This window comes from Malaya genurostris, chromosome 3 (assembly GCF_030247185.1).
Source record: "Malaya genurostris strain Urasoe2022 chromosome 3, Malgen_1.1, whole genome shotgun sequence".
Lineage (NCBI taxonomy): Eukaryota > Metazoa > Arthropoda > Insecta > Diptera > Culicidae > Malaya > Malaya genurostris.
The window spans coordinates 225,402,759-225,424,172 of NC_080572.1; the positions used below are offsets into that span (position 1 = coordinate 225,402,759).

General features: G+C 35.7%; 1 protein-coding gene across 17 annotated transcripts in view; it reads right to left on the bottom strand.

Moving 5' to 3' along the window:
* Positions 1-62: 62 nt before the first annotated feature.
* Positions 63-21,414, bottom strand: part of LOC131438010 (calcium-binding protein E63-1) — a 202,747-nt gene continuing 181,395 nt past the window's right edge. For 16 of the 17 annotated variants that reach the window (XM_058607750.1, XM_058607752.1, XM_058607755.1 and 13 more), the window contains 3 exons: positions 13,078-13,231; positions 12,865-13,013; positions 10,001-10,398 (listed from right to left, as the gene is read on the bottom strand). In XM_058607750.1, the coding sequence (XP_058463733.1) occupies positions 10,340-10,398; positions 12,865-13,013; positions 13,078-13,231 (362 nt within the window). In that variant the 3' untranslated portion in view covers positions 10,001-10,339. Of the gene's footprint in view, positions 5,279-10,000; positions 10,399-12,864; positions 13,014-13,077; positions 13,232-21,414 lie in introns of those variants that run through there. The other variant, XM_058607751.1, reaches the window with a different exon arrangement.

The following is a 21,414-nucleotide window of genomic DNA, read 5'->3' on the forward strand; positions in this document are numbered from 1 at the left end:
TGAACACATTTTTTTTCATTCTGACGGGTTTGTATTCTTTTTCGGATATAATGAAACAGCAATAACGTTCAAAATAACTTTATTTATTTATGACTGTTCCTCTCATTTGGACTTCATGTGTTACTGTTCCGCGATGTATCCACAGAGTTATTCTATGCGATAGCACTGCATTTGTGTGCATATAGAGAAAACAGTTTGGTGACATTTTTTACTTATTGTTTCTCTTTTTCATGTTTGCAATTTTCAACAGTAACTGCTGTAACCAATATTTTAAATATTATGTTTATATGTTATGTTTGTTTTGCTTCTTTTAATGTTCTCTTGCAAAAAAAGCATATCATTTGCTAAATAAGTTTTGATTTATTTCTCAAAATAGGTGTCGACAACAAGTGTGTATTTTCATATTAGTTCGAGAAATTATCATTACTGAAACCGACAATAATCATTCAATCAGTATGCACACTTCTATTAAAATCGCATAAAAATGGATTCAACGAAACTTATCCGGCGAAAACGCTGCGATAATATAATATAATTTGATAATATATGTTTCTTTTTTTTTTTTTGTTCCTGTGCAGCTTGGCTTGATTCAGTGTTGCATCGACTGATAAAAAAGGCCACAATATTATTATGTTTTAGATTTTGGATGACGTTCGTTTTGGGTTTAGTTTTGGGATCATCGTACAGGCGGAATCTTGCGGTGATTTGTTGTATCTAACGCCAAGGAATACGTTCGATTCATTCGAAGCCAGTATTTAAAGGTAACCAACCAAAGGAATTTGTGCCAAGTTTTACATTTGCTGATTTGTAGGCATCGAAAGAAGTTTCATAATAATGTAAATATGGTTTCTTAGATAACATTGTTCAGTACACTACTAAATTTGCTGCATTCCGTAAACGTAGCTTTTTTTATTTAGATATACTTTAATGCGCTTGTAGTGTTGAATAGACATTTAATAGAAGCTAGAAACGTAATACACGTTTAGTCAGACACGAAAATTTTTCCAAAAAATACAAGTGTATCGTATGTCTTTTTGCACAAGTCATTCAAGTCTACTCTGGGGCTCGAAACGGAAATGTTTTATGTTTTCATATAGGACGGTAATAGTATAACATTTTGCGATAAAATGAAACTTGGTTGGAAAAACTCAGATGATAGTTTAACATACGCAAACTGTTTTTTTATATTACTGGTAATTGCACTATGAACTCATAATTGAATTTACCGCCATAATACATTGATCATAGTGTGACAATTAAAACTCTAACCATTCATAGTCTTTTAACATTTATTTGATTATTAAAACATGAAACGTTTAGATCTCTATCGCATCTAGTCTCAGGAGCTACATAGTCGATGATGACGTATTGATGATTGTGCAGCTTTTACTGAGAGGTAAATTATCACCAATTTCAAACATTTTTGGAACACTTTCATAATAAAATTATTCTGACATTTTGTCAGATTTATTCTGACAGATTATTCCAAAACATTCCAATTTTACATGTAATGTTCTGAAACATGTTCAAAAACTGTAACGTGTAACCAACAAGTGTTATAAAGGATTCCATATTTCGGAACCTGAAGAGAACCTGTACAGGGTTGCGCAAAGGAGCCTGACATATTTATTATGTAAACTGACAAATGCTCCGAAGGGCTAAACGAAAAAAACTAACCATCAATAACAAGCAGAAGAATGAAGGTTTACAACTGTTTATTTTTTTAAAACAATATTTGACAAATAATATCCATTACTTGATATGCAATTTTCGAGCCGTTTTAAGAAAATATTGGCCACTTTTTCTAACGAGTCGTTATCAATTTTGGCAATTTAACGCCGAATGTTGTCCCGCAGATCGTACAAAATCCTAGGATTGTTGATGTAAACTTTACTTTTTAAATAGCCCTATATATAGAAGTTATAACTCGGTAAGTCAGGCGATCGCGGCGTTCAAGGAAAATCAGTTTTTCTGGGAGTGATTCGCTTGCGGAAGTATTTTTTCAACACTGCCAACGTTTCTCTCGAGGTATGGCACGTGGCTCCATCCTGTGTGCTTTCGTTCAACATTCTCTGGTGTCCGGAAAGTCCGCTTTTTCGGCTTTGATTTAAAATGTTTTTTTAACTCACGGATAGTTGTAACGTACGACTTATTCTTCAAAAACGAATTATAATTAAACTAAACTACTAGATGAAAATAAGCCGTCATTCTTCTACTTTTCGATGCCGTGTTCGGTTTTGCTCATATTTGCCTGGTGTCTTTTGCGCCACCCTGTATCTTAAAAACTCTCGGAATAGTATGTTACCTCAAGGTTATGGTAATATCATAATGTATGGATGGGTTAATATATTTGCCTATACTTGGTGGTTGTTCAGATACTTCAATTCTTATGCTAGATTAAGAGATAAAACAATCTTATTGAAATGATGAATCAGATCTGAAACCCTATTATGGATGTATCAAGTTTTTCAGTGCAATTACCCAGGCTGATTAATCTTTTCAGAGATTGTTTCACTTGGGACGTTTTCGCTTACAAGGGGTGGGTAGCGCGGAAGTGCATATCTGGTGAACTCTAGCAGATCTTTGTAAAAATATGGAACGCACGCTGACAAAGCAATGCGTTGTAAAATCATGCCATTCAAGACTGACGACAGTGATGGCCTGCTTAACAGACAATGCTGTTTCGAAGTGCTTGGTTTCTAGAAATAGGTTTATGTTGAAGAGTTCAGATTAATATTTTTGTAAAACTCACGTATTTGTTAATATTTTAAAAGCTCGTTAAAACAATCTCTCTAAAAATATGCCAGTGACATTTATTATGTCTTGTTCACTGCATTCGATAATATATTTCATCTCGCATTAAAAAATTTTATTCTCTTGTTTCACGCTTAAAAATCAGTCAATTTAATCAGTTTGTTTATGTATTATTGTTTTGAAACCCAATTCGATTTTTTTCTTGATTGCGATTTGTTTGAGCACCCGCGATTTTTTTCAATCGTGTAGGCCCGGCGTCATCTGTTAGTATTTTTTTCAACTACACGCGTTTATAAAAAGCGATCATCAGCTGAAAATATAGTTTTATTCAATAATAACGATCACGAATATTATTTTATTTATTCTTTTGCTTCTTTCATCAACAGCAACTAGCTTTATATAATATTATTTTAGTGTTTTGTTCACATTTTTCTGTTTGCATACTTGTTTAGCATTTCTTGGTGGAGTTTTGGCATTTGATGTCATGATGCCAAGTTCCTCTAATTGTTGCTTTGTTTACTGTTAATCTTGTTTGTGTTTGAGTACTAAACAGTTGGTTTTATGTGTGTTTGTCAAAGTTGGAAGTACAATAACGATGCATTTATTTTACTTGGATTTAAAATATTTTTTATCAGTGAGGTTATGTTTAGGCATTATTTAATAGCAAGTACCCGCATAGCGTTTTGGCTACCTGGGCAGCCATGGCCACCAGACGGCTACCAAAATTGATTCAGTGACGGTTGTCAAATCCTATTTGACAAAACAATGTCACCTGTATCTAAGTTAGCCGAGCGTTTTCATCTTCTCACCTTCGCTGAAAATGTTAAAGATTTCAATGTGGAAAAATCCTGGTGGATACGGTTGTATCGTTTGAGTTGTATAACTGCCAGCGGTGAGGCAGTCGGTCACCAGAATGTCTGCCAGCTATATTTTTCCAGCTGGCAGCGTTTAGTCAGCCGTCTGGCAGCCATGCGTATGCGGGTATAGGCTGCTCTTTTCGATTTGTGAAACACATGGTTCACAAGAAATAATCAGGCGTAACAAGCATTTTAAGACTGTTATTTTTATTTTAGTGATCGGGAAGCTGACCAAGTGCAAAAAAATGTGTATGCAATACACTATCAATTTTTCATTTGAATTTGAATCATTTATTAGGAATGAAACTTATAAAATGTATTATAGTGACCGTATAAAATAGATTTTTCTAGTTGAAGCTTCAAATTTTTATGTTCGTTGATAATTATTGTAGTTCGTATGAGTTATATTGCATTAATCAAGACGTGATACAGAAATTTCGTCTTGTGGAATACATTTTGGTCATATTAAAACAATGGAAACAATATTGACAGCTGACAAGTAAACCACATTGACAGATCAGTCACATTAAAAAGCATTCGAATCAGCTAGTCGTTTTCACTTTTATTCATCACGTATTCATTGCTGATAATTTCTCATGAACCAAATGCTCACGAACCGAGTAGCAGGACAATAGCATCAATCACAATGATGGAATTCAGGAACAAAAACTCCGTTCAATAATATTGTGCGGTTGGTGCCTGGAGCATTCTATTGCTCTGCGCACTTCCGTTACATTTTCTTGTTTGTCGTATGAGTTACATAACCCGGTGTATTTGTGTCTTATGAGTTAGATTCATTATTTTTTGATATAATTATACTTTAGTAGCAGTAAACGTATATGCTTTTCCCACATTTGCTCCATTTTAGGTTAAAATTGAATGAAAAACTGAACTTAACTAGTTCACTCACAAACAGATGTGGCCAGTATGAACTATCAGTGCGACAGATGTAATGTGTGGGTTAGTCGTACAGAATTGTCATGAGAAATATTTTGGAAGAAATGGAAAAAAAAGTTTTTGTACAAAATTTTTTAAACATAACCTCATGTTTCGTTTGTATGGGTATGATATTTTAACGATTATAATTAGATAATCTTGATTTGTTCTTATTAGTTTAACTTATGGGATATTTATATTGCATTTAGCTGCAATTATGGTTTTGGTTATAACAACAACAATCAAACAAACAAAAGGTAAAAACAAAATATAAATATTACAACGCTAAGCTAACTATTCATACACTCTTGTTTGGTTTGCAGCTATCATCATTTAAAGAACTGCTCATTGTAAACTAAGCACGATTCTTTCTTCGTTTCACGTGTACCACCATAAATTTGCTTATTACAGATTTCGCCGGTATAATTGGTAATAACTAGAAATATCCTCATATTATATAGCTAAAATGTATGTAATACGAGATGCACAATAGTTCACTGAAAGTCAAGCGTATCTAAGTAAGTCAAGCGGTGTTCAGAAAATAACAAAAAATAAAATGCTATTAATTTTCATCTATGTCTACTTCGGGTTCGGGAAATGACCAGAATGTCCAGGTTTGTTGCAGCGGCGTCACTGTTGGTTTTCCTCTGCCTTGGTGTCCTTGGACCATCTCTTTTGTCCTTAACGTACAGTAATGAACCAATCATTTTACAGTAATAATCGGGCAAACTCTGAAATGGAATAAGATAATGCTTATCGAATTCGAGAAAGTTTGCTGCGTTTAACAGAAGAAAATGCTTGATTCCAGCACATGATTGCATCCAACGACTCCAGGCGCAAATTTTATTTTTTTCAGAACAAACATATTTTTCTTACAGACTATTTGTGATTTTCGAAAGATTAAATACGTTTCAATTCCAATCGATAACCTTAACATTCAATTCATAAAGACATTTGATGTATTCGATGCGAAATTTCATATGGAAGAGCTGGTATAAAGATCTCATCAGTTAGTATAGAAATACAAAGCAAAGTATTACATTCCTTTTGTGAAATTTTACCATTCTGCTTCAACAGACTTGGCAGCCGATACACGGCTGCATCTACACGATCACTCGAAACGAATGTTTATGAAACTTTCTTTTCTAAAACATTCTTGGACGCTGTTCGATAACTCCTCAAACCTAGATTCGCACGTTTTAAATTGTTTTAAAGGTTATACGTAATAATTCATATACAAGTGAATGATTGTTTAAGTTTAAATGTGGCAAATTCATGACTTAAAGTAAAGCCGTAACTACATTCCAATGCGAAATTTTACCTTCTGATTTACTAGACTTCGCAGTTGTTTCTTTGTTCCTTTGTTGGGTACAATCCTATAAATTTTAAAAATCAATCTATGTCGGTATTTGAAAATGCAAGATCTGGCTTATTAAACATAGTTTCTGTTAAATTTGTTACGAACAAACTTTGATTTCAGGTTCTAGTGTCCATCTTAAGAAGACAACCATCAGCCGTTTACCTTGTTTATTGCATGCAAATTAGAGTTCGGATCGATTCTCTTACAATAACTTATCAGTTTACCTAAAATACAGCAGATAGTGTTTTGTGACATCAAGTGGAGGTAATTTTCACAACTTGAGACTCGCGATGAGCAGGGATGCCAGGTCATTTTTTCTGTGATCAAGCCAAAAACCTGTCTGTGAAAATCTGTTCTGTTCACGTTTCCAGTACCATAATAGCAGATCGGAATCATTTTGGCGAGCAAAAAAAAAAAAGGTTTCACTACCAACACCGCTTTGTACCTTTTTACTCAACCGCTCTGTACTTTTTTGGTGCTGAACTGTCATCGATTTCAAAAATCAGTGAAAATCTGTGAAAATCTGTGCCATTTTAAAAATCTGTACAGAAAGTTAAAAATCTGTGAAACACAGATTAATCTGTGAACCTGGCATCCCTGGCGATGAGTATCAAAGCAGTGTTTAGGGCCCGAATCGCGAGGGGCGTAACGTAATCGGTGTATTTTCAAATGGCTGGTGCAAACATATCGGTTTCAGATGACTGAAAAAAGTACGCCTCTCAGCAAGCGGTTCTATTTTGTTGGCCGTTGAGTGCTTGCTGAACGACATACTGCACGAAATATTCGTTCAGTTTGCTTGGTCCCCTTTTAGAAAAAACGTTCAACGGTGGTCCTTCATTGGTTCAACGGTGGTCCTTCATTGGTCCAATGAACGTCCAATCAATCGTTCAACGGGAGGCCAACACGGGACCTTCGTTTTCCGATTTTAAAACAGACCGTTGAACCGAATGCCATTTTTTTCGTTCAACAAACCCAGCAGACAGAGGTCCATTGTTTGGCCATTTTTAATATGAGGAATTGGAGCCCCGTTGGACTAGTTTTACAATTTCCGAATTTTTTCCACTTATTTTTTTAAACTTATACTACATACCTGTACAATACTTCTACTTCACGTAGAATAACAACAAATCATCTTTCTATATGAAGGTAACACCTAGATTTTGAACGATTGATTGGACGTTCATTGGAAATCATATAGAATTCCGAATCAAATCTCAGACGAGTTAACTGGGCGCTGATGGCGACATAAAAAAAAACTTGAAAGTACCCGGTGGTTTTTTTCGACCCGCATCGGTCCGATCATCTACCTGATTAACGGAGTGATTGAGCACGATATCGGCCCATCGTCGGACAATTCTGCACCATTTGCACCAATCGCGTCAACCTGGAAAAGCTTTACGCTTTCATTGTGTATCGCTAGAGCAAAAGATCGAAGAGACACCAAACGAGGCATTTTCGAGCCGACGTCTTCTCGTTAGGTTGATAAAAAATATCGGACTTCTATTATCTTTTGATCATAGAGGCTTTAACCTTAAGATCATTCGTCCCTTAGGGCTAGCAAAATTCTGGCCCAATGTTCGGGGTTGGAAATCCAACCTCGATTTATCCCGTCCGCTGAGTATAACATTTTTTTTTCAAGCGATACACAATGTTAGCTTTGATCTTGTTCGAAAAGTAATCAGAAGCTTTCGTGTACGATGCGCCTGATGTTCGAATTTACTGGGTAGCTTAGAACACTGATAGAAATTTGCACAATCGATTCATATGTAAATAACACTGCAATATGCTTTTTCATTTCAATACATTCCCAAAGCGATTTGTTTTGAGATTTCATGTGCAAATTCTCTAAGATGCGAGATTGGATTATTTTTCACTTAGCTTTGATGTGTTTTTCCTTTGGATGTGATGTGCTTTGCTATTAAATCGATGTGATAAATACTTCTTTTTCAAATACATGTGATGAACACTTCTTTTTCTAGTGGAAATGAGTACAGCACAAATGTGTGTGCAAAACACTTGATTCTTTCAACCGTGTTTCAATTGAAATCTATATGGAAAACAATGTAATATTTATTATCTTATCAGAGCTAACGGTATATCCTATCGTTTTGATGTGATTTACACTAAATATCAACAGTTTTTAGACTCATTTTATGAGTTGAGTGTATATTTTCATGAATTTCATGTGTTCTACATGTAGTGATAGCAGTGCTGTCAACTGCTTTTTTTTTTTTTTTCAAAAATCTGTATTTGGCGGAAAAATCTATCGGTACAATATCTTTCTCGAAAAATCAAACATCGATTTAGTGCGGAAACTACTGATTTTGCGACCAAAAAAAAAGGTCACTCGATCTGGTTTACCCCTATGGAATCCAACACAAAAACTGAAAATCGGTATTTATTTGTATGAAAATTGAAATATCGGTATTTTGAGAGAGCATATCTGTATTCTTGTATCGAGTCCAAAAATCGGTATAAATACCGAGAAATCGGTATAGTTCCCTCTCAGCAGCCCGTTCAATTTTGTTGATTTTTGAGCGCTTGTTGAACGATATATTGAACGAAATATTCGTTCAATTTGCTGGAACGGTTTGTTTTTGTTATTTCTCTTGCTAAAATAGTGTGAAAATTAAGTGTTACCTTTCCATAGAAAGAAAATTTGTTGTTATTCTACGTGAAGTAGAAGTATTGTGCAGGTATGTATTGTTAGTTTAAACAAATAAGTTGAAAAAACTTCAGAAATTCTGCAGTAAAACTAGTCCAACGGGGCTCCAACTCCTCATGTTAAAAATGGCTCAACAATGGACCTCTGTCTGCCGGATTTGTTGAACGAAAAAAATGGCATTCGGTTCAACGGTCTGTTTCAAAATCGGCAAACGAAGGTCCCGTGTTGGCCTCCCGTTGAACGATTGATTGGACTTTCATTGGACCAATGATCCAACGTATTGGACCAATGAAGGACCACCGTTGAACGTTTTTTTCTAAGTGGGTTGGCAGCGCTGAGTGACAGTTCAAATGTTTTGCACATGACGCTAGCGTTCAAATTATTTTCAGTGTATTATTTCCTCTCCGTCCCAGTGAACTTATTGAACCGCATCGGTCCGATTATCGGACCGAATGAGCCCGATTTTGCTGAAACTTATTTCAAAGATTTTTGAGGATAATTTTACCCCAAGACCAGCTAAGCACAGTCTTTTTGTTGCTCTGTTAGACAATAGTTTTAAGAATTTTTGGATAGTTGAACCTTTACATATCAGTGTTGCGGTGCCGCGAGGCTATCATCGATAGTTCGGTGAAAGTAAAGCCTATTGAGCTAAGACCAAAAAATAACTGACAATATTAGATTTTGCACGATGAGGACACAAATGAACTGCCGATGAATCAAGTTCATCTTTGACAGTTGCCGTGTACTTGTTTTGTTTTGCGACTGCACGTTAAAAATTAAAAAATGACGAAAAAGTTCCTGTTAAAAACGGTATCCACAGTGAAAATAACTAAAAAGATTGCCCTGTATGTGTTTCCAGCATCAAGGAGCGATTTATGTATGAATCTGTTGAGTGTGAGGCGACTTGCAATTTTTACATTCGAACGATGAACTTCTGATGAACTTTTAAACTGTAAACAAGTACACGTCGACTGTCAAAAAAAATACTTTTTGTGAGGTTATGGCAAGTTCGTGCAAAACCTAATAGTCTAGTAGCTTTGACATCAACCTACGTCCTTTCAAGACACCAACCAGAATGAACAAAAAATAGAATATTTTCTTCGCAAAAAATCTGAAATCTGAAAAAAGGTTATCTGAAAACCCAAACGCAGATTTGTAATATTCATTTATATTGTAGATTTGGTTGTAAGTATTGCTACGGTTTCGAGTAAAACATATCTAAGATTAGATGTAGTACACATAAACCAAGACCTTTTTTCAGTAAACATGCAACTACTCATTGTTTTTATATTTCACAGCTATCAAATCCATTCACATGCTTTCAACCGGATGAACAATGTTGTTTTATGCATAATTTCATGATGATGATATCCGCAACATCAATGAATATAAATTGAATGTCGCGAATTAAAAAAAAGGAAAACAAACTGCACGAGATAATGAATTTATTATAGGATTTCCGCTATTAGCATACTCGTGTTTTGACACACAATCAAACCTGATCGTTATCTTTGTCCTTTGTCCATAGAAAATCACCTAGACAATAAACAAATCGAGCTTTACCACAGTATCCGTTTTGAACATTTGAATATCATTGTAGCACTGGATCACATGTTTCTAAACTAGTTTGGGTATAATAAACGTAATAATATAATCTTAGTATAAGCTACATTTCCAGTCTGGCTAGCACTCGCACTCTTACTACAGTTTTTTTTACGGTTTTGGCGATACGGAGTTCGCGCTAATCCGAGCGGTGCATCCCGTATTTCACTTTCGTCCATTCTGCACGAACGTGTCGATATTGTTTAGGAAAAAGTTCTGGAAGTCTGTGGGATAGATAGCAGAGGCATTGGTTTAGAGAAACTTTTGCTATTGGAGCTAATGTTGCAGCTAAGCGTTGTAGCGGAGCACGGAAATCCGATGGGCACACATAATATTTCGTCCCAGAATGAACCAATGGTATACATATATATCCAATGTTACAGCAGGGCAATGAGTAAGGCTACTCACTAATGGAAAAAAAACTTTCACCGCGTGACAGGAATGATGAACTGAGAATGATACTAATGTAGTATTTATAATTATGAGTTAATGGATCTTCAATGGACAGACAAACAAACAAAAATCCACAACAACCCAGTTCAATAATCTAGAATTTTATTCGGAAATCAGCATGATTTTCAAATGAATTCCGAATCCGAGACAACAACCCATCCGAGTAGCAATTGGTTGATGCATCTGATTCGGAATTCATTTGGAAATTTTGATGAGTAGATGCCGGAAAACGATGTTTGAGGTTCTTCCGAAATTCATGATAGTTATTTCTGGTTTATTGAAATTTTAGACATCTACTCACCAAATCCGTTTCGAAGTACGCATATTAGAATAAGTTTCAAGAAATATCAATAAACTTGGATTTCGAAACTACCTAAAACATCGTCTTCCTGCATCCATTCATAAATTTCGTTCCGAAAATATCCACATTGTAAGGGATTTCAAGAAAATATCGATAGACCGGAAGTCGCCATCTTGGATTCTGAATCCAGTTAAACCATTGTTTCCCGACAACTATTCGTTATATCAACATTATATAACATTCGGATATTGCAATAGTACATATTTTCATATTTTGCAAAACATGACGAGTTACGTTTTTACACTCAATTCGAGTTTAGCTCATAGCAAAGTTTCATGGGAATTTGCATTATTCCAGGCTTCTCACAAAGAAGGTTAACAGAACGGGAAAACATTGGTGTGAAAGTAGGCGAGTTATGATCTGAATGTCTGATAGTTGTCAATGATGAATTTGATTTGTGTCGTCATCATGCAAAACCTAATTATACCTAAGCAGACGAATCCTCCGAATCGTCTTGAAATTCGTTCTATTGAATGATTGTGGGCACTTCGTAAACAAGTTGTGATGCAGTAGAAAAGTTCAAATGAGATTGGACAAGTGCGTCTAGAAACATTGCAAACAAGCTTGTGTAGAAACTTAGGAAGAACACATGAGGAACAGTCCAAGAACTAGCTTATTAATGAAAAGAAGTAATCAAAAATCTTTCAAAAGCTGTACATAAACAGTTTTGAAAAACGCTTAAAAAGAATAAATATTGATATAAATAACATGCATTTTTTAGAACGAAGGTGAACCCTTACTCTCTAGATCCGCCGTTAAAGTTTTTATTTTGATTCGAGTGTCGATTGGCCGTAAGATCGAAAGTTTCATAATTGAAATCAAATAAAATGTAATAACTTGTAATGTATAGGTTGTTGTTGAGTATCATAACAATTCAAATCATAAATTTTTCTCATACATGTTTTCTTGGAAAACTATCAAATGTACAGTTTGCATATTGTTTGAAACACCACGTATTGAATCATTGAAAATGAAAAAAATATTGTCAAAATACAATAAAATGTATTGTAACCAATAGATCTACTTGTGAATTAATTGTTGTGCTGTAAAATCAATGGTTTATTTTTTTACGGGCGTGTCGAATCGTTACCAAACATCTTGAAACTCTATTTAGGCGTTATGAACCGTGAACGGTCTCATCCGTTTGTAAACCGACAAAAAACTCTGTTTACAAACAGTACCGCTGAACTGTCAAAATGTGTTCATCCGATTGAGGTTAGCAGTGACGGTAACAAACCAAATATGATGTCATTTTTTAAAACCCAATTACACGCATTCAAATTGGAATGAACATGTTGAACCACTGTCTATCTAAATGATCGATTCATATAGTTCATCCGTTTTTATATTTTATGTCATATTCTCTGCTTAAAAATGATCAACAACATTATCACTATTTTTTCCATGTTTTGTTGTGATAAATCGACTTCGTATAGCTCACTCAAGGAGCCGTACCAATTTAACGAAATAATAAGAGTGTGTGAATTGAACGCGCCCCAACAGGCAGTTTAAAAACTTTTTAAGATACTAAACTAAAAATTATTTTGAACAACGGAAATATTTTTAAATTGAACGAATCTTTTCACAGAATTAACTGATTTCTCCGATGAAAATTACAAGTACTTATGAATGAATTACTAATGAACGTTGCTTATAATGTTAACATGCTGATTTATAAACATTAAAGATATCTGAATCAATTTACCGGTTACAGCACATGTATGACACAACTGCTCACAAGGAACGTACTGTAACAATTTGAGATTTTTTCCCTATAGATGCACAGTAAAGAAGTCGTGAGTCACATTTGGATGAAATAATGTGCAGGAATGAGCGCCTGGTAGCAAACAAATTCAATTCAATCAGCTAGCTGTACCTTCGTAGTTGATTCTGCCATCTTTGTCAGCATCCGCTAGTTCTAGCATTTCGTTCAGTTGATACTCCGTCACATTTTCCCCAATCATATCCATCGCCGATTTGAGCTCATCTCGGGTGATATATCCGTTTCCGTCTCGGTCAAACACCCTAGATATTGAAGTAAACATTTCAGAATTTATCTTTTCCAATGATTTCTTGAGATTATATTAACCTGAAGGCAGCAACCAGATCCTGGGTGAGGTCATCGTCGGCCGCCTGCGTAGCACTATTACTACTACTGCTGCTGCTTGTGCTGCTGTCTTCCTTTAGAGCTTGAATTCGCGCCACCCACTGAAGGAACTCGGTTTCATCTATTAGTCCACTGCCTGCGGAAATTAATATAGGTAAAAATAAGATAATCTTTTTTATCAAATAGTCATCTGAAAATGTACGTTTCTTGCTAGAATTAATTTTGGAGTAATATTATGTATAATTTGAGCTGCTGAATGTCGCAAATGTGATTGGATCCGCAATCTCAATTATGTAGGTCATGTGTGTGGTTGAGTGGAAGTTCTGCTAACGATGCACATCACGTACGTAAATGGCGTAGTATCAAAATTGAGTTTCGATGTAAGGAGATTTACTGTGCTATACTTCTTCACACAGATCTGGTTTGCTTGGAGCCACGGAAGCATAAAAACAATTTCGATTTCGGAAATTTCATGTAACATACTTTGATAATTTTTTAAGATCGAAAACTTTCAAACTTTAACCGCCGGGCGATTACTCATATTCGATTTAGTTCAAATTTGTCATAGAGCCTTCATCAGTGTATCAGTTCTAAGTCTAAGTAGTTTTGGAATCGACCTTGGTTGCCCGCGCTTATATGCTGATACTGGATTGCTATCAATATTAATAACAGTATTTGACTGTTCGGAACGAGACATGCAAGCGAACTGAATGTTCGAAAGTTGATAGTAAGGCATCATGAAACAGACATATTTGATTGATATTTTCAATTAACCAAATTTAAACGTGGAGAAAATGAAGATTATTACTGAACTGGTACTAGTACGATCTGATGGTATCACAAGAAAAACATTCAAAACTGATGAAATATTGTATACTACTTAAGACCTACAGACAGACAGGGGGGGATATCAATAAAGAGATAAAACAATCATAAATTTTATGTTTTGATTCGATTATGGAAGTTTAAAACTTGTTGTCATTCGCCTCAAGAAACAGGGAAATTGTCTAACCCTATTTACGGGATTAAGGATCGAACCCAGGTAGCTGCGTTAAAGGTATCGTCATTCTCATCACACTATACCCGTCTACGAATAACCACAAAATTGTTTGTATACATTCATCAATGAGAATGCACAAAATAACCAGAATTGCTCGAAAGTCGGAGCGGAGCCTCGGATGTATTCTGGGAGATATTTTTAACGCTCAGTTTTCTCAGGGATGGCAGAACCGATTTTAACAAGCTTAGGCTCCTCTGGAAGCTACTGTGACTGTGACTTCTGGTTCCGAAGATATGATGGTATAAGTGACTTAACCGACAAGACGGGTTGTTTTTTACCGCACAATTTTCTTAGAGTTGTCTTAGCCAATTTCAACAAGTCTAGGCTCTTTTGAAAGCTACTATTCAATTATGGACCAATGGTATAAGTGACGTAAACGAATAACCGCATAACCACATTTTTCATCGGCTAAATTTTCTCGAAGATAATTTAACAAATTTCGATAAACATAGACAATTTGAAGGCTTATAATGTCAATCAAATTTGGAAGGATAATGATGAACATTTCCGTTCGAGATATGCAATGTGACGTAACCGACAAATCCCTGTGTTTTTCAAGGGAACAAAATCTCTCAGTGATAAAAGAATCGATTACAAAAGACTGAGAGTTGTTTGAATGCTACTATTAGGTTATTTGATAAGCTTCTAATACTAATGGTCGAGGATAAGAGCTTACAAATGTTTTAAGGAGACTATTTAAATGACAAGAAAAAGGCAAATGAGTAAAATTCCCTCTTATCACATCACTACGTGGATAAAATGGAGGTCTTATGCACTTCAATTAGTTTTCTGTCTATTTTTACTGACGAAGAATTCTTTTTGATTAATAAAACAGGTCATTATACCCAAGTAACATTTTTAATATTACACCGAAACCTCCATTTACGAACTAAACGGGGGTTCGTAAAAAGAGGTAGTTCGTAAAAAAAGTTTACGTTATTTGGGATTTGGTTCGTAAAAAAAGTTTACGTTATTTGGGATTTGGTTCGTAAAAAAAGTTTACGTTATTTGGAATTTACTTCGTAAAAAAAGTTTTGTGTGATTATTGTGGAAACCGCGCATCATATGTTTATTTTCGGAACGGATGTGAAGAGTAAGTGCAAGAAATTGATGTTTGGGCTCGTTTCAAAATCCAAGATGGCGGCTTCCGGTTTATTGAGATTGCCTAAAACCCCTAACAATATGGGTATATTCGGAACGGAATTGATGAGTAGATGTCGGAAAGCGATGTTTGAGGTAGTTTTGAAATTCAAGATGGCGACTTCCGGTTTGTTTATATTCCTTGAAAACCCTTACAATATGGATATTTTCGGAACGGAATTGATGAGTATATGTCAGAAAACGATGTTTGAGGTAGTTTTGAAATCCAAGATGGCGACTTCCGGTTTGTTGATATTCCTTGAAAACCCATACAATATGGGTATATTCGGAACGGAATTGATGAGTAGATGTCAGAAAACCATGTTTGAAGTAGTTTTGAAATTCAAGATAGCGACTTCCGGTTTGTTGACATTCCTTGAAAACCCTTGCAATATGGGTATTTTTAGAACGGAATTGATGATTAGATGTCGGAAAATGATGTTTGAAGTGGTTCTGAAATCCAATATGGCGACTTACGGTTTGTTGATATTCCTTGAAAACCCTTACAATATGGGTATTTTCGGAACGGGATTTATGAGTAGTTGTCAGAAAACGATGTTTGAGGTGGTTCTTAAATCCAAGATGATAACTTTCGATTTGTTTATATTCCTTGAAACCCCTTACAATATGGGTACTTTTGGAAAGAGATTTAAAAGTAGACGTCGGAAAATTATATTTGAAGTGGTTTTCAAATGCAAAACAGTGACTTCCGGTTTATTAGTATCTTTTGAAAGTTTTTGCCATTTTCCTTTAACTTGGTCTTCCTTTGAAACACTATACCGTTCCGAAAATATTCATATTGTAAGGGTTTTCAAGGAATATAAAAAAACCGGAAGTCGCCATCTTGGATTTAAGAATCACCTCAAACATTGTTTTCTGACATCTATTCATCAATCCCGTTCCGAAAATACCCATATTGCAAGGGTTTTCAAGGAATATCAACAAACCGGAAGTTGCCATCTTGAATTTCAAAACTACTTCAAACATCGTTTTCTGACATCTACTCATCAATTCCGTTCCGAAAATACCCATATTGTATGGGTTTTCAAGGAATATCAACAAACCGGAAGTCGCCATCTTGGATTTCAGAACCACTTCAAACGTCGATTTCCGACATCTAATCATCAATTCCGTTCCGAATATACCCATATTGCAAGGGTTTTCAAGGAATATCAACAAACCGGAAGTCGCCATCTTGAATTTCAAAACTACTTCAAACATCGTTTTCTGACATCTACTCATCAATTCCGTTCCGAAAATACCCATATTGTATGGGTTTTCAAGGAATATCAACACACCGGAATTCGCCATTTTGGATTTCAGAATCACTTCAAACATCATTTTCCGACATCTAATCATCAATTCCGTTCCGAAAATATGCATATTGTAAGGGTTTTCAAGGAATATCAAGAAACCGGAAGTCGCCATTTTGGATTTAAGAACCACCTCCAATATCGTTTTCCGACATCTACTCATTAACCCTGTTCCGAAAATACCCATATTGTAAGGGTTTTCGAGGAATATCAACAAACCGGAAGTCGCCATCTTGAATTTCAAAACTACCTCAAACATCGTTTTCTGACATCTACTCATCAATTCCGTTCCGAAAATACCCATATTGCATGGGTTTTCGAAGAATATCAATCAACCGGAAGTCGCCATCTTGGATTTTCAAAATACCTCAAACATCATTTTCCGGAATCTACTCTTTAAACCCGTTCCAAAAATACCCATATTGTAATAGTTTCCATGGAGTCGGAAATCGCTTTCGATGAATGAGAATACCTCTTTTTACGAAGTAGGTTCGTAAAAAAAGTTTACGTTATTTGGGATTTGGTTCGTAAAAAAAGATTACGTTATTTGGGATTTGGTTCGTAAAAAGAGGTACGTAAAAAGAGGTAACGTATAAAAAGTGTTCGTAAACGGAGGTTTGGGTGTATTAAATACTTGTAGCCTTCTTCAATGCTACATAATAAATCTTGCAATAAAACTTTAAACTCCACGAAAACCTACTGAAAACCTCTATAAGAGCATGTTCCTGCAAAGTGGACCATTCTTCATAAGGTTTATAAATCAAAATGAAGAATCAGCATAAACCTGCTTTAAAACTCCAAATTCAAGAAAATTTTGAAACCAGCTTTACGATCAACATTAAATTTCTTTGGATGGAATGAATTCCGCTATGAATAAACTGTCGTTTTGATGATAGTTTTCTTGACTATATGTGTATCATGTCTACTTTGAATGCAATCAGTAAGCATATATTATATTTTAATTACGAGTTTGAGACCTTTTCCGAACGTAAAAACTTTATGCGCTTTTATTTTTATCGTGAATGTAAGGATAAAAATAAGAATTAACTAATCGCCTTGAAATAAATGTGGTTTTTGCGAAAGTCTCCATGATTTATGAAAATTATTTTTTGTGAATCATCGTCATTTTTGTATAAAACTATTCTGTGGCGATAAAACTTGTGCATACGATCTGAAAATGAATCATGAAAGTCCAACATATTTCCTCGTTTTTGCATTTCGAAGTTTATTTGATGTCAGTAAATGCTACCTACTACCAAACAATCAGTTTTCGGTAAAAACTTATCGAATTCTGTAAAAACTTACTTAATTCTATAAAATGTTCTTCTAAGTGTGTATGCGATTTTAATGCAGATTTCCGAGGTTAAGCGTTTTTCTGGGGATCTCCAAAGTAATGTGGTTTTTAATTGTTATTTTTATTCATTTTTCTTCATGCGCATTCCCTGCATAAAAAATCATCAGCACAGTCTTATTTGTGGACCAAATTTAAAGATCAAATAGCTGTCACTTCTGGTTCTGGAGATTTAATAGTATAAGTGAGGTAACCGATAAAACGCATCGTTTTTTTTACCGCTCAGTTTCCTCAAAAATGGTTTAGTCGATTTTAACGCGCTTAGGCTCGTTTGAAAGCCCCTATTGAATTGTGGATCAAGTTTGAAGATCAAATGGCTGTAATTCCTGATTGGGGATATAAAGGGTGATTTTTTAAGAGCTTGAGAACTTTTTTAAACAATAAAACGCATAAAATTTGCAAAATCTCATCGGTTCTTTATTTTAAACGTTAGATTGGTACATGACATTTACTTTTTGAAGATAATTTCATTTAAATGTTGACCGCGGCTGCGTTATAGGTGGTCCGTTCGGAAAGTCCAATTTTGGGCAACTTTTTCGAGCATTTCGGCCGGAATAGCCCGAATTTCTTCGGAAATGTTGTCTTCCAAAGCTGGAATAGTTACTGGCTTATTTCTGTAGACTTTAGACTTGACGTAGCCCCACAAAAAATAGTCTAAAGGCGTCAAATCGCATGATCTTGGTGGCCAACTTACCGGTCCATTTCTTGAGATGAATTGTTCTCCGAAGTTTTCCCTCAAAATGGCCATAGAATCGCGAGCTGTGTGGCATGTAGCGCCATCTTGTTGAAACCACATGTCTACCAAGTTCAGTTCTTCCATTTTTGGCAACAAAAAGTTTGTTAGCATCGAACGATAGCGATCGCCATTCACTGTAACGTTGCGTCCAACAGCATCATTGAAAAAATACGGTCCAATGATTCCACCAGCGTACAAACCACACCAAACAGTGCATTTTTCGGGATGCATGGGCAGTTCTTGAACGGCTTCTGGTTGCTCTTCACTCCAAATGCGGCAATTTTGCTTATTTACGTAGCCATTCAACCAGAAATGAGCCTCATCGCTGAACAAAATTTGTCGATAAAAAAGCGGATTTTCCGAATGGACCACCTAAGACGCAGCCGCGGTCAACATTTAAATGAAATTATCTTCAAAAAGTAAATGTCATGTACCAATCTAACGTTTAAAATAAAGAACCGATGAGATTTTGCAAATTTTATGCGTTTTATTGTTTAAAAAAGTTCTCAAGCTCTTAAAAAATCACCCTTTATAATGGGACAAGTGACATAAGCGACAAAACACGTTGTTGTTTTTCTCCTTGATGACTTATCTGATTTTACCAAGTCTCGGCTCGTTTGAAAGATACTATTGCATTTTGAGTTAAGTTTGAAGCTCAAATGGCCGTCACTTCTGGTTCGGGAGATATAATGATGTAAGTGACGTAACCGACCAAACGCGTTTTTCTATCGCTCAGTTTCATCATAGATGTTTCAGCCGATTTTACCATACTTAGGTTCGTTTGAAAGATACTTTTGGATTATTGGATCGAAAATTAATGGCTGTCACTTCCGATTCCGAATAAATAATGGTATAAGTGACGTAATCGATAAAACGCTCTTTATTTTTTACATTTCAATTTTCTCTGAGATAACTGGACTGATTTCATCAAACTTAGACACATTTGAAAGCTACTGTTGGGTCGTTGATCAAGCTCGAAGTTCAAATGGCTATGATTTTCGATTCCGGAGACATATTAGTATAATAAGTATAACGTAACCGACAAAACTGCTTATTTTGATGTTCATTGACTGACTCCTAGTGTTATAAACCATTCGGCTCCGCACAATTTCCTCGGAGATGGCTGAACCGATTTCTCTAAGCTTAGGCTCGTTTGAAAGCTACTATTGAATGGTGGATCAAGTTTGAAGATCAAATGGCTGTTACTTCCGGTGATATGATGTTATAACTGACAAAATGCGTTGTTTCTTACCACTCAACTTTCTCGGAAATAACTGATGGACCGATTTCAGAAAACTTTGGCTTGTGCGAAATCAAATATTAGGTTATTGATCAAGTTCGAAGATCAAAGGGCTGTGTTTTTCTGGTTCCGGAGATATGCTGATATAAGTGACGTATCGCAAAATTCAAATGGCTTCCAAATCACCGGAACCCAGTGATATAATGACATAAGTAACATAAACGTTAAAACTCATTACTGCCCAATCTTCTTGTATATGGATTAACCGATATCAATAATTTCAGCCTCGTCCGCGATTAAAATTGGGCCGAGGGTCGATTTTGAAGATTATTTTGCTGATATTTCAAATATCGGAGATATAATCGTATAACTGACCTAATCGACAAAATAATTTTTTTCTGTTCGAATTAGAACTAATTGGCTCAAGTGGCAGACAATCAATACTACCTTCATAGGGGTCTGTCGCTGACAATGTCCAGCCAGCGACTGGCACCATTAAAGAAGGTGACAAGCGATTATGAATACACTCTCCTACTCAATGCTTGATTGGAGAAATAGGTATAAAGCGAGAAGACTAGCGTTTGATGGACAGAGAAGATGTTTGGATATAAGGTATCGATCGGGTGACGGCCAGGATGTAGACCATGTTCGATATACGCGCTATTGTGTCTGACTGGCGTTTTATAGTGACTAAAACAAGATTCAGAGTGGCGAAATGGTAGCGCGTATGCACGGAATGCATAAGAACGCAGGTTCGAGGCCTGTCTCTGAGCGTATCTTTTTCCAAAAATTCATCCTTTCTGTTAGTTTTTCATTCATTTGGTTTCTCCAATATATGTTTCCGCTCAGTCATTGCAAAAACTGACGTTCACCTAGATATTTGGAGATTTGATCCTTGCCATGACTTCTCATCATTTTGCTGATGTCAAGGGAAGTATAAAGGAGTATTCACACATTTCAGTTCCGTGACGGTTCAGTGAAAGTGCCTTCGGTACGCCGTCGGTGTTCTTTTTTTGTATGAACTCTTCTGTTCCGTTTCCGTTCCGGCACAGCAAATGCAGTGACATACCAACTTCAGTGAAAATAAAAAAATATCGATGACGACGAATTTGAGTTTGCCGGACGGACGCTACACTTACGGTGAGCTGCGCTGAAACGGCACGGTGCCGGTTAGGTGTGAATGCGCACACCGGGTATGTGGTATGTGTGAATAGTCCTTAAAAGGAACATTGAAGGGAATTGTGAAGGGGTGGGATACAACACAAAACAAAAATAAACATATTCGTTCTGCGTCTTGCATTCAGGAAAGGTATGATTGGTCTGAGAAATGTGGCCAAATATGTGACATAAACGCTAAAGCATGCTTTTGGGAACTAACCGATTAATTCTGAATAAATTTGTGGCAAAAATGGTTTCCAATTAGTGTCTTAAATTATCTCAGTAAAAAGGTAAACAATATTTTGATGAGACTGTGTCGAT